Source organism: Hypanus sabinus, chromosome 23 (genome assembly GCF_030144855.1).
Source record: "Hypanus sabinus isolate sHypSab1 chromosome 23, sHypSab1.hap1, whole genome shotgun sequence".
NCBI classification, from domain to species: Eukaryota; Metazoa; Chordata; class Chondrichthyes; order Myliobatiformes; family Dasyatidae; genus Hypanus; species Hypanus sabinus.
Genome location: NC_082728.1, coordinates 29,718,564 through 29,735,920, shown reverse-complemented (window position 1 = coordinate 29,735,920; position 17,357 = coordinate 29,718,564). Strand labels below are relative to the sequence as shown.

General features: G+C 39.8%; 1 protein-coding gene across 2 annotated transcripts in view; it reads left to right on the top strand.

The window, feature by feature from the left end:
* Nucleotides 1-17,357, top strand: part of LOC132380083 (matrix-remodeling-associated protein 7-like) — a 117,561-nt gene that overhangs the window by 79,269 nt on the left and 20,935 nt on the right. Inside the window, exons 3-4 of one of the 2 annotated variants that reach the window (XM_059948629.1) lie at nt 4,207-4,297; nt 14,299-14,370. In XM_059948629.1, coding sequence (XP_059804612.1) covers nt 4,207-4,297; nt 14,299-14,332 — 125 coding nt within the window. In that variant the 3' untranslated portion in view covers nt 14,333-14,370. The remainder of the gene's footprint in view (nt 1-4,206; nt 4,298-14,298; nt 14,371-17,357) is intronic. The other variant, XM_059948630.1, reaches the window with a different exon arrangement.

The following is a 17,357-nucleotide window of genomic DNA, read 5'->3' as shown; positions in this document are numbered from 1 at the left end:
TTTACTGATATCATGGCCTGGGCTGTGCATGACTATTGGTACTGTGTTTATTATCTTGGCCCCAGAGTAAAGCTGTTTTGTCTGGCTGTATTCATCTGTGGTTGAATAACAACTAAAATAGAGCTATGAACTCTTACTCTCTTCCCCCCCACCATTTGTGACGTTTACCTGGAACATTGCAGATGAAGGGTCCAAGGCATTATTAAGGATGACCATCACCCATCCCACAATCTCTTTGACCAACTACCATCAGGAAGGATGTATAGGAGCATCAGGATTAGGACTGCTGGACTGGATAACAGTTTCTTCCCTCCGGCTGTGAGACTAATGAATACCCTCCCACCACCGCGGTCTTTTCGCTAGAACAGCAGGATTTTACTGTACTGTTTACTGTGTTGCGCTTTACGTGTATTTTCAATTGTAGTGTAGGCTTCCATTAGTCTCGATAGACCATGGATTTGCACCTTGGAAAGTTTCCAGGGCACAAGCCTGGGCAAGGTTTTTTTTTATGGAGGATCAGCAGTTGCCCAAACTGCAAGTCTCCCCTCCATGCCACTGATGTTGTCAAAGGGAAGGGCATTAGGACCCATACAGCTTGGCACCGGTGTCTATGCAGAGCGATGTGTGGTTAAGGGCCTTGCTTAAGGACACGCGTGCGACCTCAGCCAAGGCTCAAACTAGCGACCTTCAGGTAACTAGACGAACGCCTTAACCACTTGGCCACTCACAAACTCTTTTAATTATATTACTAATGTATTTATTGAATAATATTTTCATTTAAGTGTTTTGTGTGATAAATGTTGTGTGAGTGCACCATGGTTTGGAGGAGTGTTTCTTGGTTGTATACACGTACAGTCAGGTGACATTAACTTGAACTTGAGTGAGGCGGTGAATTAAATTTGAAAGCATACAGTAACTCAAGGTGTCAAGAATGCTGGTATTCGCAAGGAATTTGAGCAGAGTTGGAGAGTTTAATCTTAGATGCATATTATTGGGAAAATATGGACTGTTCCAAGCCGTAAATGCCAGTGGTCCTCTTTATATGTGGTCAAACTTGGTTTCTTTTGCCCCACAAATTTATTCAATCTGTTTTTTTGGCCACATCCGGCTAAGTGTGTAACACAATATTCCTTTTTGGCTCAAGATAAGATACCAGTCCAATGACTGCAACATTTTCAGAATGGTAATATTTGTTTCATGGTTGCCTTGGTCCAGATTTGACTATTGCAGCAAATCTTTCTTTCAAAGCTTTACACTTTTTCAATCATTGATAGTATTCAGTTGGTTTAACACTGATGCCAAGTATAAATTGAGAGTTGATGTTGACATAATTATTTGCAACCAAGCTGATTATCCTGCGGTTGTGAGCTGCAAGTCGATTTGGATGAACTATCCTTGGGTATATGACTTAATTTGGAGCTTAATTTGGATAACTAACCACAAAGCAGCATAGGAACTTGGTTATCCGTGATTTTGCAATGTCAACTTTCATGCCCTCATTGCAGTTTCTTTAAACCTTCCAACAAGTGGCACCTTGAGCCTTGGAACGACATGGAACAGAACTTCAATTCAATATCCTGTTCCAGTTCTGTTTGTAGCAGGGACAGATTTTTATCCTGGCATGGAGTCCAATTGAATACTAGCATCAAGTGCAGTATTGGTACATTTTAAATCAATCAATTCACTAAAATTTTATGTTAATAGAATATTTCCCCAGTGCTACATTATTCATAAATTTACCTGTTCAACTAAATTGATCCATGGCAAGCAAAATTGTAGTTAACATTCAACTGCTTTCTGAAATGGCCAAAGTCACTGGGTCTTAACTGTTGCATTGAGACAATTGGATAGATTATCCTACATTAAGCAAAGCAAAATTTAACATGTCTGAGTAATCTTGCCTCAGAGATTGGGTGCAATGGCTTCTAAACTGGGGAAACTATCTGAAACCTGTTGAGCAATGGCCTGAAAGCTGTATTCATATGTTACAGATGCTATATTAATTTTCCATTTGTCTCTGGGCACACCCTGTCCACCAGCAAGATGGTGATAACAGCAAATGGAGAATAGCCTTCAAGTCATTAATGCTCAGCCATGTGTTTATTTGCATCAAGTGAAAGTGAAACATGGGAAAGGACATTTGATTCTCCACCCAGTTGCTGGTATTGAACACTTGGGAGCAGACTGACACTATCTAGAACACAATGTGGAAAACTTTGATCTGTAGAGATTAGCTCGATAGCAACGTATAAACTGAGGCCCATGGAAGTGGCAGCTAGACATGTGCTGCTGTGCTTTTCTTGGCAGGTAAAAGGTGACCAAGGATAAACTATGTTGAATGTTCTCGTGTTCCTGTAGCAGATGGATCTTTCTGTGATAGTATTGATAGCAACCACCGCAGAATTTTTCTTTGGAGATCATTATCCTTCAGGCTGTGGTGTGATATTAATGCTTTAAATTCTACTCCTCATCTTTCTTGTCGTCCAGTCCTGCTGAAGGGTCTCGGCCCAAAATGTCAATTGCACTCTTTTTCATTAATGCTGCCTGGCCTGCTAAGTTCCTCCAGATTTTGTGCGTGACACTATAATGCTTGTACTGGACTTGGCACGATTAGCTAGTCATGAGGCATAGAAGACCACAAGCCGCAGAGTATAGACCAACTTTTATTCCTAAGCTTACTATTCTATTAACTAATGGAAGATGTAACTGGCAACACCATTTTGTAGTACTTGGTTGATCTACTATTTGATGCCCATTTTAGTTTTAGCCAAGATGGCTTGGACCCTGATTGCTTTGTCACAAAGAGTTAATCCAAGAGATAGTGACCACGCTTGATATTACAACATTGCAGTCCTTTGGGTGAAGATGTCAAGAGGTGGTAAAAGCTGACCTTGTCAGCCATGCCTCAGATCATTAGGGAAGGGTGCAGGGTAAAGAGGGGAAACTGAGAATTTGCATATATTTTTTGGAGCTTTGGACATATTTATTTATTGGCCCCTTTAATACTTTGCCAAGTTACCACCTAAATTGATTTTCATTTTTTAAACTCTGTATAACACCATTCTGATTGCAGCTTCAGTCAAGATCTAAAATTAATTTTGAGTTCTCTTGACCTGTGTGGTGTTAAGATGTGTGATAACAAGGGTCTCAGTAGTGTTCTGCAGCTAGCATTTGACTTGGAAATCTGTTTCTTGAATGGGTGATGCAGACTGATCCTCTTTATCCCAGCAGCTTCAATGTGCTCTTAAAAGTAATACGTAATCTGTAGAATTTTTTATTTCCCCACTGCCTGTTGCTGGCTCTGAGCCTGCTTGTCGGGTTTTTTTTTTTAAAAAATGACAAAAACAAAAATAGATGTACAAATATTTGTTAAAGAATTCAAAATAAAGTGTGTGGGTATGAGTAAGGAAAGTGAAATCTTGTTTTCAGACAATTTGAGAGAAATCAGCTGAATACATGGATGTTTACACTGGTCATCAGATTTGACACAAGCCAAATTTAAACATGGAGGTAGAAAAATTAAAGTTATTTGCAGAATCTGGAATTCTTGTGATATTTCTGGTATTTGGCACCAGGATAGCCAGCTGCAGCTCTGAACCAAGTGAATTGAAATGGATTTTCTGTTAGTTTGAAACTGATTAAATGTGTGCCTTGACCTTAAACTGAAATGAAATGCAAAGTTACATACTAAGGAGCATTTTGTACGATTTGCCTCAATTTGGTTTGCTCTCAGCAATTTGTTACTCCTTGGGAAGTTTTTCCCAAGGAGATTCAAGCAAGTCCCTTTTTTCTTAAAAGGAGCCAATGCGCGTTTCTTAGTGGAATGCTGTATGCTGGAAGTGTGCAGTACATGGAAAAGATTTGTCTGCCTGGAGTATTGCTGGGATTTTCAATTCAAAGTGGATTGTCTGGCTAACTATTTTTAGTCTGGGAACAATGTACCATTGAGGCCAGGCTTTATTAGCATTGAATAAGTGATACAATGGTTGGAAGATTGCTCTAAATATGAGGAAATGTACAATCAATGTCAAAAATCCATTAAGTGACATCTGGACCACTTGGAGCCTTGACAACTTGTGCGATATTTAGATTGCCCAAATCATATTTTGAACAGAAGATTTAGTTGATTTACCCAATTATGATGTACTGCCCTAACTTTGAAAATTTTGGACACTGTATATTTTGGAGCCTTGTTTCTTTTTCTAGATGACCTAGTTGATGAGTATCTTCCAGGCAAGATTCAACATAGCAGCTATGAAAAAACATTGACTAAAGACCAACTGGAGGAAGAGAAAAGGTATGTTAACTCATCAAAGTTTAAGTTCTTATCAAATGTTAACCTTTTTGTTTTGTCTTTAACCAATAGTTAAAATACTGCAAAAAGATATTTGACAAAATCAGTCCAGAAGTGAGTATCTAAAGTATGTGACTTAGCTGTGTTCAAGCTGTGTCCACTCATCAAGTTTCTGGAGACAATCAGTGTGTGCAAAGTTAGGTAGTTCAAGCTTCCCAATCGCAGTTAGTGGGCAAGTCTTCCTGGCAAGAGCTGAACGGGAGGAAGGAATGAAAAATCCTTGAAGTTTTCCAATATTTTCCCAAGTTATACGGATGGAGTGTGATTCGAAGATTATGTATCTACTGTCTATTGAGTTTTGTAATAGTGTCTGCCCTGCAATGGATTTAACTCATAAAACATCTTCTGGAAATGAATAGCTTTGAAAATATAAACTTTTTATTAATAAACTTCAGTGCCTGTTTGAATTCTTGCAATTTTCCCAAGTACAAAGTGAGTTTAAACTGTGTTGTAATTTAAGTAATTAGCATCTGTTATCTCCAAGATATGTGATGGTTGATGTCATGTGGGAAGCTGAGGAACACCAAGTATGATGCAGGGTAGAGCTCGGAGAAAAGCCACTTAACGTAACTTCCTTGTTTACAATCTCCAAGGCACTTAGTTGTAGTTCATGAAGCTCTTAAGAGAATGTGGCAAGTTAATGGAAAATAATGCTTCTGATAAAGTAATTCCTTAAATATTTGCTCATAAATGTGAATAGATTTTGATCCTGTCTAGTGCAAGCTGAAAATGCTGAATAAACTCATTTGTTTTCTACACTGCAGAGCAGAAAAACAATTTTGTAATTTAATTGGCAGAACATGCCTTTAAATCAAGTCAAAGCTGATTCCTTAACAAACTATATTTAATATACCACAGTAGAAACGTATAACCTATCTGAGTTCAATTTTGCACTTTTGTTATTTCACTGTCCTGCAAATATAGATTCAAAGCTCAATAATATCTTTATTCCTTACCCCTCACTGGTAATCCTTTCCCCCATCTCTACCCTGCCTTTCTTCTTGGACACCCTGCATCTGGATTTTTTCACCTGTAATTGTTAATGAGACATCAACCAGCTTGACGTCAGCACCCCTCTCTCCTCTTTGAGCCTTACCCTCTCTGATGACACCGCCCTCCATTCTCTCCACACTAACCCTAACTGTACCATCAAACCTGAAGACAAAGGGAGTGCTGTTTTAGTGTGGTGGACTGACCTCTACCTTGCTGAAGCCAGGCAGCACCTCTCAGACATCACCTAATACTTGCCTCTTGAAACAGACCCCAGACAGAAACACCTGTACATTGTCTCTGGCTGTATCACAAACTCACCCACTCTGGAGATCTCCCATCCACTGCCATCAATCTCATGGTTCCCTTACCCTGAATTTCTTATTGCTACCACCTATCAAGATCCATAAATCTGTCTTCCTGTATAGGACCATTGTTGTTCTTCCTGTTGCCCCATTGAACTAGTGTCTGCATACCTCAACTCCATTCTATCCCCTTTGGTTCAGTCCCTTCCTGCCTACAGAACATTCTTGTCACTTCACATGCTCTTGATCTCCTCAACTTGCAATTCCCAGGCCCTGATCACCTCATTTTCACCATGGGTGTCCAGTCCCTATACATTTCTATCCTCCATCAAGAAGACTGTAAAGCTTTCCATTTCTTTCTTGATAACAGACCCATGCAGTTCTCCTCCACCTCCATCTGGTCAGACTGGAATTTGCCCTCAACAATTTCTTCCAGCTTCTCCCACTTTCCCCAAACTCAAGGGCACATGCAAGGACCCCAGCTGTGTCTGCTTTTTCATTGGTTATGTGGAACTATCCACATTCTATCACATGGTCTCTTTCTCCTCCCCACCCCACACCTTGGTGTGCCTCATCTTCACTCCATCTCTATTAATATGGATAGAGTTCCCCTATCATCCCCTGAGCCTCTGCATTCAACACATTCTCAGCAACTTTCTATATCTTCAAATGGGACCGTACCACCAAATACATCTTTACCTCCACCCTCTCTCCATTCCCCTTTGTGGGGAAGAATGAATGCACTATTCTCCCTCCTGGCACTTGTACCTGCAAGCAAAAGAAGTGCTGAAACTGACCATTCACCTCACCCCTTGCCCCTATTCAGGGCCGTAAACAGTCGTTCCAGGTGAGGTGACAATTCACCTGTGAGTCTGTTGAGGTTGTCTTCTGTATCCAGCACTCCTGACGCAGCCTCCTCTACGTTGGTGAGGCCCAACGTTAAATTGTGGGAACCATTCTGGCAAGCGCCTTCGCTTTATCTGCAAGAATCAGGAATTCCCAGTGGGCAGACATTTTGACATGTCAATCCATGACTACTACTTCTGCCATGATGAGGCTGCTCTCAAGTTGGAGGAGAAATTCCTCCTAACTGGTGGCATAAACATTGATTTTTCCAAGTAATTTCCCTCTCCCCCATCTCTCCATCTTCAGTTCTTTACTCTGACTCTCCTCTTGCCTCTTCTCGCTTGTGTATCACCTGCTCTGGCACTCCTCAATGTTCTCCCATGGTCCACGATCCTATCAGTTTCCTTCTTTTCCAACCCCTTACCTTTCCCACCTATCACCTCCCAGCTTCTGACTTCACCCATCACCTTCTAGCTTGTACTCTTTTCTCTTCCCCCAGCTGCATCTTCCCCCTTCACCTTCCAGTCCTGAAGAAGGGTCTTGGCCCAAAACATCAACTGTTTTCTCCTCTCCATAGATGAAGCCTGACTGCTGAAGTCCTCCAGCAATTTGTATGTGTTACTATGGATTTCCAGCATCTGCAGATTATTTTGTGTCTGTATAACATCCTGGTGCTTTTCCAAGTTTTGCAGTTCATTTTAATTATTCACAATATTTGGAAAGAAGTTACCACATGTAAGAAACTCCTTTTGCATCCCCAATCAATAATGCTCTGAAATGTCAAGGTAATTTAAGTTTATCCTTTGCCTCAAATTGGGAATTGATCTGTAGTCCTTTGACCTGCTTGGCTGTCCTTCGAAGTGTCCCATGTTGGTTGGCAACCTGCTGTTTCATAGATTTCCTCATTACTTTGCTTTTTGTTTTAGGGTAAAATGTTCTTAACTCTGCATTTTCTCAATGTACACAAGGGTCATCCATTTTACTTGTAATAAACTTAATGCTTGCCTTGCACTGCTTGTAAGAATTTTAATGTAGAAATTGGCATGTTTTTGCTTCACTAGCATTCTATTAGAATTTTTTTGCCAATAATGCTTTTAACACTTCATTTAATTTGTATAGTTTATCCAAATACATTATCTATTGTATTGAAGGACAGGCAGGTACACAGAGAAGGTGGGGTGACTCTTTTTGTTTATATATATAATATATATTAAAAATGAACTCAAGTCTTTAGAAAGAGGTGACATAAGGATTCTACATCTTCCTTTGGACAGAGTTAAGTAACTGCAAGAGTAAAAAGACTCTGATGGTAGTTGTATACAGACATCTAAATGGTAGCCAGGATGTCAGGTATAAATTACAGCAGAAGATAGAAAAGGCATGTCAAAAGTTCAGTGTTGTAATAATCACAGGGGCTTTCAATATGCACGTAATATTGATCCCAAAGAAGGAATTTGTAGAGTGCAGAAGTAAGTGTAGTTGCTATTACTAAGGAGAAGGTGTTGGAGAATCTGAAAGCTCTGAAGGGAGACAAGTCACCTGGGCCATATGAACTATACCCCAGGGCTCTGAAAGAGGGAGCTGAAGAGATCATGGAGGCATTGGTAGTGATCTTTCAAAAATCGCCAGATTCTAGCATAGTTTTGGAGGATTAGAATATTACAAATGTCACTCCACTCTTCACAAAGAGAGGGGAGGGGGAGGCTAAAAGATGAAATTATAGGCTAGTTAGCCTGACTTCAGTGTTTGGGAAGATGTTGGAGTTCATTATTAAAGATGAGGATTCTTGGAGGCGCCAGATAAAATGGCCAACATCAGCATGGGATCCTCAAGGGGAAATCTTGCCTAACAAATTTGTTGGAATTCTCTAAGGAAATAATAGGCAGGATAGACAAAGGAGAGTGGGTTGATGTTCTTTGCCTAGATTTTCAGAAGGCCTTTAACAAGGTGCTGCGCATAAGGCTGCTAAGCAAGATAAAAGAAAAGGTACAAACATGGATAGAAGATTGGCTGACTGGCAGGAGGCAAAGAATGAGAATAAAAAAAGGTAAAAGGGTCCTTTCCCAGTTGGCTGCCAGTGACTAGTGGTGTTCCACAGGCGTTGGTGTTCAGACAACTTTTTGTGTGGTATATCAATGATTTGGGTGATATAATTGACGTCTTTGTGGCTAGATTCATGCCTGATACAAAGGTGGGTGGAGGGACATGTAGTGTTGAGGAAGCACAGAGCCTGCAGAAGATCTTGGATTCCAAAAATAGGCAAAGTAGTGGCAGATGAAATATTGTGTAGTGAAAGGTGTGGCTGTGCACTTTGGTTGAAGGAATAAAGTCTTGCACTATTTTCTAAGCAGGGAGAAAACTCGAAAGTCAGAAGTGCAAAGGGACTTGGGAATCCTCGTGCAGGATTCTTTACAGGTTAACTTGCAGTTAAGTGTGTGATAACGGATGCTAGCATTGCATTTGCCTTACTTTCAAGAGGATTAGGGTATAAAGCAAAGATATAACACTGATGCTTTATAAGGCATTGATAAAGGCACACTTGCAGTATTGTGAGCAATTTTAGGCTCCTTATTGAAGAAAAGATGTGGCGGCATGCAGCAACATCCAGAGGAGGCTAACAAAATAGTCTGAAGTGTAAAATGGTTAAAGTATGAGGAGAGTTTGATAGCTTTGAGCCTATACTTGCTGGAGTGTTGAAGAAGGGGAGATCTCATTGAAATCTATTGAATATTGAAAGACTCAGATGGAGTCAACATGGCAAGAGTATGCATAGCCTCAGAACAGAGGGACATCCATTTAGCCAGTGAATGGTGAATTTGTGGATTTCATTGCCACAGATGGCTGTGAAGGCCATGTCCTATTTAAAGTGGAAGTTGATAGGTTCTTGATTAGTAATAGTGTCCATAGTTATGAGGAGAAGGCAGAATAGGGTTAAGAGGGATAATAAATTGGCCATGATGAAGTGGTGGGACAGACTCAATGGGCCAAATGTCCAAATTCTGTTCTTGTGTCTTGTGGCCTAAGAGGACTTGCAAGTACTGAAATCCATAATATGAAACAGTAGCAAGCCACAAGCACCAGAATGTAACGCTTTAAAGATGAGCTTGTTTTCCATACTGGGTTGAGCCAGTGTGTCACCGAACCAACAGCATTGCTGCTAATGGCCTTCTGTTCAGGAGACAGTTGGATATGATTATTAATCATTTAGCCAATTCAGTCCGTCCCATCTTGGTTCTGAGATTTGTTTAACAATTTGTGCATAAAAACTGTTGATTGTTCATAGTTCAAAATAAAGCTATTATAAAAGTATGCATATAATTGAGATTCGCTATCTTAAGGGCATACTCAGTAAATCCAAGAACAATAATAGAATCAGTGAAAGACTGCACACTACAAGGTGGGTAAATAATCTGTGCAAAAGGCAACAAACCGTTGATACAAAAGGAAAAAAAAAGATAAATAAGCAATCAATGTTGGCAACTTGAGACAAAGAGTTCTTGAAAGCGAGTCCATAGGTTGCAGAAACAGTTTACTGATGGATCATGTGAAGTTATACCCTTTGGTTCGAGAGCCTGATGGTTGAGTGGCAATAAATGTTTGTGAGCCTAATGGTGTGAGTTCTGAGTCTTAAGTTTGCCACTAATGGGAGAACCAAACTTGGGCGTGAATGAAAAGATCCATTTGGTAAGTATAAATGGAAATTCATGTCAAAGAAAAGAAACTGGGATTGCTGTAAGCTTGTAATGTTGGGTCTTTGACTAATTGCACAGAATCCAATACAACATAATCAAATTTCACAGGACATTATCCCATCTAGAAACTGGTTACCTTAAAGCTTTGGATCATGATTCATCTAAAATTAGGTGAACCATGTTCATACGATCATTTATCTTCATTCCAGCCTTCACTATCAATTCATTGTGAATAGATTTTGATTTTTAGTGCTGGTCTCTGTCAGAATAATCACTGGTTCAAGCTTATACCAAGGTCTGGATGATCTGTTTGTACTTGAAGTAGGGAACAGTAACTTTAAAGTCATTGAGGAAAAGATCATAAAATGGGTATTGATATCAGGCTTAAGTTTCCATTTTAATGTTAAAATCTTGCTTCTGGGTGGTATACATTAAAAAAATACTATTTTTAAAGACTACATGAACAAGAAGTATATAAATTTTAAGATTAAAGAAGCTGTGGATCTAGTTAGACTTGCCCCCAAATGACATTGAAAATGTACAGAAGCACTAAACCTATGTGTAACTTCCTCTCAAAACACATTATGTAAACATCAACTTTGTTCTTGACCATCTTTTGTTTTCATAGTGAAGTTTCAACTCATTAATAACTAAACAGTAACCTGGACAGTTGGTGTTCTCACAAATTAATTCTCATTTCCTTTGAAGTGAACTTCCTGCTCAAATCTGGAATTACTCGGGCCAAGTTTAAATATTGGGTTGCTAGTCGCTTTTGGTCTTTATGGGTGTTTATAGTTTTGTATACCTCTTTGTTGGTGGTACAATCTGAGCAGTTGTAAATAAAAGTGAATTTTAATCTGTTAATCAGACTCATGATATCATTGAATTGAATTGACTTTATTTCTTACATCCTTCATATTCATAAGGAGTAAAAATCTTCAAGTTACGTCTCCATCTAAATTTGCAATCATTGTATTATATAATAAATAGAACAGTCAATGTAACATAGAAATACACTCAAATCAGCATGAGATAATCGGTCTGATGGCCTGCTGGAAGAAGCTGTCCTCAGGGAGTCTGTTGGTTCTGGCTTTTATGCTGTGGTACTGTTTCCCAGATGGTAGCAGCTAGAATAGATTATGGTTGGAGTGAGTTGTGGCCCCAATGATCCGTCAGGCCCTTTTCTCACACCTGTCTTTGTAAATGTCAAATCACGGGAAGTTCACAATACAGATGTGCTGGGTTGTCCGCACCACTCTCTGCAGAATCCTGCAGTTTAGGGAAGTACCGTTCCCATACCAGGCAGTGATGCCCCTGTAGAAAGTTCTTAGGATTTGGGGGCCCATACCAAATTGCCTCAATCATCCAAGGTGAAAGAGGCGCTGGTGTGCAGACCGTGTGAGGTCCTTGGTGATATGGATGTTGAGGAACTTAAAGCTATTTACCCTCTCAACCCCAGATCCATTGACGTCAATAGGGGTTAGCCTGTCTCCATTCCTCCTGTAGTCCACAACCAGTTCCTTTGTTTTTGCGACATTGAGGGAGAGGTTGTTTTCTTGACACCACTGTGTCAGAGAGATGACTTCTTCCCTGCAGGCCACCTCGTTATTGGTTGAGATTAGGCCAATCAATGTAGTGTCATTGGCAAATTTAATTAGCAGATTAGAGCTGTGGGTGGCAACACAGTCATGGGTATACAGTGTATTTCAGTTGGGTGTGATCTATTTACTGCATTAGTTTGCTCTAATGCCAACATTTAAATTATTTAGTCATCTTGAAAGCTTATGTTGTGTGTTTTTTTTTGTTTGTGAATGATGCAATAATTTTTGTTTGAACAGCAGGGATTTCTGTAGAGGATTGCAGTTTAAGTGACTTGGCGTTGATCAAGTCTCTGGCTCTGTAGGTTAATCACAGGTCAAATTTGAGGAATTGAATAAGTCAAGTTTGCTCTGGGGATGCACTGTTTATAAAATTGGTAGGAAGTCTTGTATAATCTGGGTGGCTCAGTAGGGAAAAAACTATAAATGTTGAATTGCATGTCTCAGCAAGTGTTTTAAAATGCTGATAATTTTTTGGTGTGGCATGGAAGAAAACACTTGAATTATAATAGTTGAGTAATTTGTGATTTAATGAGAGCCACTTCAATTGGAAGTTGTTATCAAGCAACTCACTATATAAAACATCATTAGAATATCTAGTTAATTTGAGTGAGAGATCTTTAGTTCAAACACTTCAGAATGGCATGATCAAAAATACTCTGCTTTTGAGTGCAAGAAATTAATTTGTGGAAAAAAGTGAACTAGCTTTCAGTGTCAGATTTCTAAGGAGTTGACAATTCTTTTAGTGCTAGTTTTCTGCTCTAGTGAATGTACTTTGGGTGTACTGCATTGACCTGCTAAAATCTATTTGTCTTCTCCCAATGCTCTCCAGTATACAAGTGGGTGGCAACCTTGAGGAAATAGCTTGTATTTACATTTCAGAACGACATGATTTGTTTGAAATGCATTTTGAACTTCCTGGAAGAGTGGTGAATATCTACTCAAATGGGTGAAAAGTTGCTGGGTAATGAAGAAGGACAAGCTTAAGGATTCAATAATGAATGGCAGAGAAAGAATTGGGGCTGTGTGGCTTAAGCATTGTATATTAATTTAATGGCTCTAAAATTATTTTGGCATTGATCAAAAGATTAAGCTGTGAAAATATAGGTGCCGGTTATGTTTATTGGTATGGAAGCCAGGTTAACAGAAACAGGAATTGGCACAACTGACAGTTTCATTACAATATTTCGTATCAGATTGATTTGCGTGTTTACCAACTAGATTGTAGGTACATACCTTCTGTAAAATATAAGACAAGTAGCAATAGTGTCAAAAAAGTTCTTTAATGAAATATTGTTTACTCACTATTGGTGTGGTCCAGGTTCCACTTTTAGCCATGGGCAGTTTCTACATGAGCTGGTGACTGCCGTTAAAACCAGGGCACCCAAGGTCACCTGATATTTGGAGAACCAGGAGGTCAGGGGACTTGAGGCTGGGAAGAAACTTTCCTTCAGTTAAGGAAAGCTACAAGTTTTGCTAGTGTTTAATTTTAAAACTGTCCAGTGACATGAGTCTGCTAATAATGGACAGCATAGTAACACCCTATAAAGTTGCAGCATATCCTGTTTAGGTTTTTCCTCTGGCTGGCTGGTAAATGTTGTAATCATGATATCAGGCCTCACTTGCCATTTATTATACAAACTAGATGGACAGTGCTGTCAATGCAAAGGAGGTGCAGCACTTGAGTTGAATGCAATTTATCCTCTGCCTTGTTAAGTGTTCAAACCGTAAATGGGCATCCCGCACTGTAAAAAGTACCCAACGGATCAACTGACTACGGCACAAGGAGAGTCAGCCATCCATTTGCAGCTTTGTTGCCAAAATAGCTCCTGGTATTTGTCCAAGTTAGAAGTAATTTTGCTATTTATCATATGGTACTGTCCTAACAATGTGAAGAGAGGGCTTCAGTATTCACTAGAATTGCCAAATTAGCTGGAATTTTCAGGAGTTGATGTACGAGTTTGACTTTATCTGAGATTATGCGGGTTCTTGTAACATAAGCAGATAGACTTGATCTTCCTCCTGCCAACCATTGCCATCTTGGGCAGCTTGGAATCATTCAAACTTATTGACACCAATGAGACATTTCTTGACATTCCTGTTTACACAATTGATGAACCAATTTAAATCATTGCTGTTGCTTTTGATTTTTAATTCTAGAAAGTAGTGCTTAATATATCAGTGAAAAAGAAGTGTTTCATGATGTTTCCTTGAAAATGAAGACATCAGCCTATTCCTGACATCGGTTAGAAGGAGGTAGCATTTACCTACTGATGCCACACATTGATGAGAGGTAGCATTTTGCGATCAAGAATATAAATGATCCAAATGGCTTTGTAAGGCAAGAATTACGGTGCTGTGTAATTGATTTATTTTATGCACTATATTATTACATCTGTATTTTTTTTGTTTCTGTGTCTGAGCCGATATTGGTTTTATTTGTATTTAACATTGCTGTGTTGCTTTTTTTCTTTTGAGCTTTGCCAATCTTCATTCCTGACCTTTCATTGCAGGGTTGAGTTAACCCCTGACCTCACCTCCGTATAGGTTCTAGGCCTGATGACGCTTTGTGTAACCATGTTTTGGTAAGGCTTGTCTATTTTCAGTATGCCCCATGCATGTTGGTCTTTCCACATCATAACACTCCCCATGTCTGTTACTCCTAAATTATTGCCTGCCTTGTAAACTAACAGTTATTACCAGGAGTTTTCTAAACCTGTAACTGGTCATGAGTAAACTGGATCTGGAGAGAAGGTTGAATGGAAACTTGTAAGAATGTATTTAAACTTGAACCCTACTAAAGCACATGACCAATAATACAGGCTTCAAAAAACCAATCCACCATGTTTGTATGAATATTTACAGAAACTAAAGTTCCTTTTATTACATGTTGGTATGCAGACTGGTGATACTTTTTGCCCCATTCATTGTGGTATTTCCCTTGCCTCTGTCTCATCATTACCCGTACTGTTTTTTCTTCTAACGTTTGCCGCCTTTCACAAATGTCATTCATTCTATGATCCAGTACTCCAGCTGTCTCTTGTTTTTAAACATTCAGAAGTGGTAGTTTCCTGGGAAGTGTAACTTTGTTATCATAATATGATTTTTTAAAAAACATTATTTTCTTTTTTACACCTCTAATCTTGCGCATTACATACTTAGTAGTGTACAAACACTTCTAACGACAGCCCACCCAAGCATGTATTCATTCGCAGTTGAGGTTGGAAAACAATTAATTCTGTATTCCCTGTGTTTGTTTCAATTGCATGAGCATGGTTCTGGAAAGTTTTACTTTGTTGACTCATTACAGAGAAATTTGAACTGTTTAAAGTAAGAGATATACTTATGCGACTTGTCGAGTTCCTTGAGCGTGCATGTGTGTGATTGTTGCTAAAGATTTCCAGCATCTGCAGCATCTCTTGTGTTTATATGTGATTGCAAAGTGTTTAATTTCATGGCATCTTTTGCTTATTTCTGGCATCACAAGGAGACAGTTCACTATCGCCTTCACTTTGCTCAAAATGAAGTAGCCCATGTGATTCCTTGAGTCTGTTAGGTCAAAGGATATGTCACTCTGACCTTGCCCAATGTATCCTCTCTCCAGATCCCTCCCTGCAGTTAACTGCAGTCAGAACAACTTAGGACATAAAAGATTAAGGCTTGGATACCAGTGTTCGGTGCTTTTGCCTCGTGCCTTTTGCTTAACTGCTGAAAACTTTGTTCCAAATGTTTTAAGAATAAAAATTTTGAGTTGTGCATTCTTTGGTTCCCCTGAAAAATCTACATTATCGTAACTGCATAGTACAAATTATTCTCTTTATAGCTATTAGTCCTTCTGGATCTTTTTATAATTGGGTGATATTTGTAATCTAAGCACAATTTTCACAATAAATTACTACTTGTTTCTCATCATTTCCTTAAAAAATTGCTCAAGGTCTAATGTACCTATTTAATTTAGGTAATTGAATTTGAATAAAGATGGAGCCATCTTTAATTTTATGTTAGCATATACATTGATGTTGGTGTAATTCATCATCAAGGAAAACATTAGTTGTGATTTTAGAATCCAAAGTTCAAAGTAAATTTATCATCAAAGTGCGTTTTCCCACTATGTACAACTCTGAGATTCATTTCTCCCAGGCAATCACAGTAAATACAAGAAACACAATAGAAGCAATGAAAGACCATGCCCAGCAGGATAGACAAACCAGTATGCAGAAAAAAACCCAAACTGCAAATACAACAAGAAAGAGGAAAAACAATTAGGAAACATGAGCTGAATAGTCCTTGAAAGTGAGTCCCTAGGTTGTGTGAATATTTCAATGATGGGGCATGTGAAGTTGTGCCCACTGGTTCAAGAGCCTGATGGTTGAGGCTCCTGTACCACCTTCCTGATGGCAGTGATGAGGAGAGGGCATGGCCTGGGTGGTGGGAGTCCCTGTTGGATGCTGCTTTCCTGCAGCAGCATGCCGTGTCGATGCGCTCAGTGGTGGGGACTGCTTTACCCGTGATGTACTGGGCTGTATGCACTGCTTGTTGCATTTTCTTTAAAAGGGCATTGATATTTCCATAGCAGGCTGCGATACAACCAGTCAATATGCTCTCCACCACACATCTATAGAAGCTTGTCAGTTATAGATGACATTCCAAATCGTTGCAAGCTCTTAAGAAAGTAGAGGTGCTGCCATGCTTTCATTGTACGATGTCGTAAGTATGAAGTGAGTAGAGCAGGGGCTAAGCCTTGTGATGCATCTGCTGATGAAGATTGTGGAGGAGGAGATTTTGTTGCCAGCCTAAACCGATTGGGGTCTGCAAGTAAGGAAGTTGAGGATCCAGTTGCACGAGGAGGTATTGAGGCCTAGGTCTTGAAGCTTGTTGATTAATTTTGAGAGGATGATAGCATTGAATGCTGAGCTGTAGTCAATGGAGAGCATCCTGATGTATACGTCTTTGCTGTCCTGATGCTCCAGGGTTGAGTGAAGAACCAAAGAGATGGCATCTGCTGTGGACCTGTTGAACTGATAGGCAAATGAGTTGATGAGTTTCATCTCCAACTCTCAAAACACTTCATCACTGTGGATAAGTGCTACTGGACAATAGTCATTAAGGCAACTCACCAAGTTCTTGGTCACCAGTATAATTGAAGCACACTTGAAGTAGGTGTCAGACTGTCGAACTGAGAAATTAAAGATATTGGTGAACCATCCTGCCAGTTTCAGCTCAGGTCTTTAGTACTCGGCCAGTAACCCCGTATGTGCCAGATGCTTTCCATGGGTTCAGCCTCCTGAAGGATGTTCTCAGGTTGCCCTCTGAGGCTGTGATGCACCATCAATAACTCTCTCTGAGACGTAAGGCGAGATATCGGCTTTTATTGACTGGAAGAAGGAACAAACAGTGAGTGACCACCATACTACATCCTGGAGACTGAGAGGCCGGGCTCAGGCCTTGATTGCCTTTATACCGGGGTCTGTGGGAGGAGCCACAGGAGCAGTCAGCAGGGGGAGTGTCCAGACAGGAATATGTAGTTCACCACATTCACCCCCCCCCCCCCCTTTGTTTTAAAAGAGTCCCC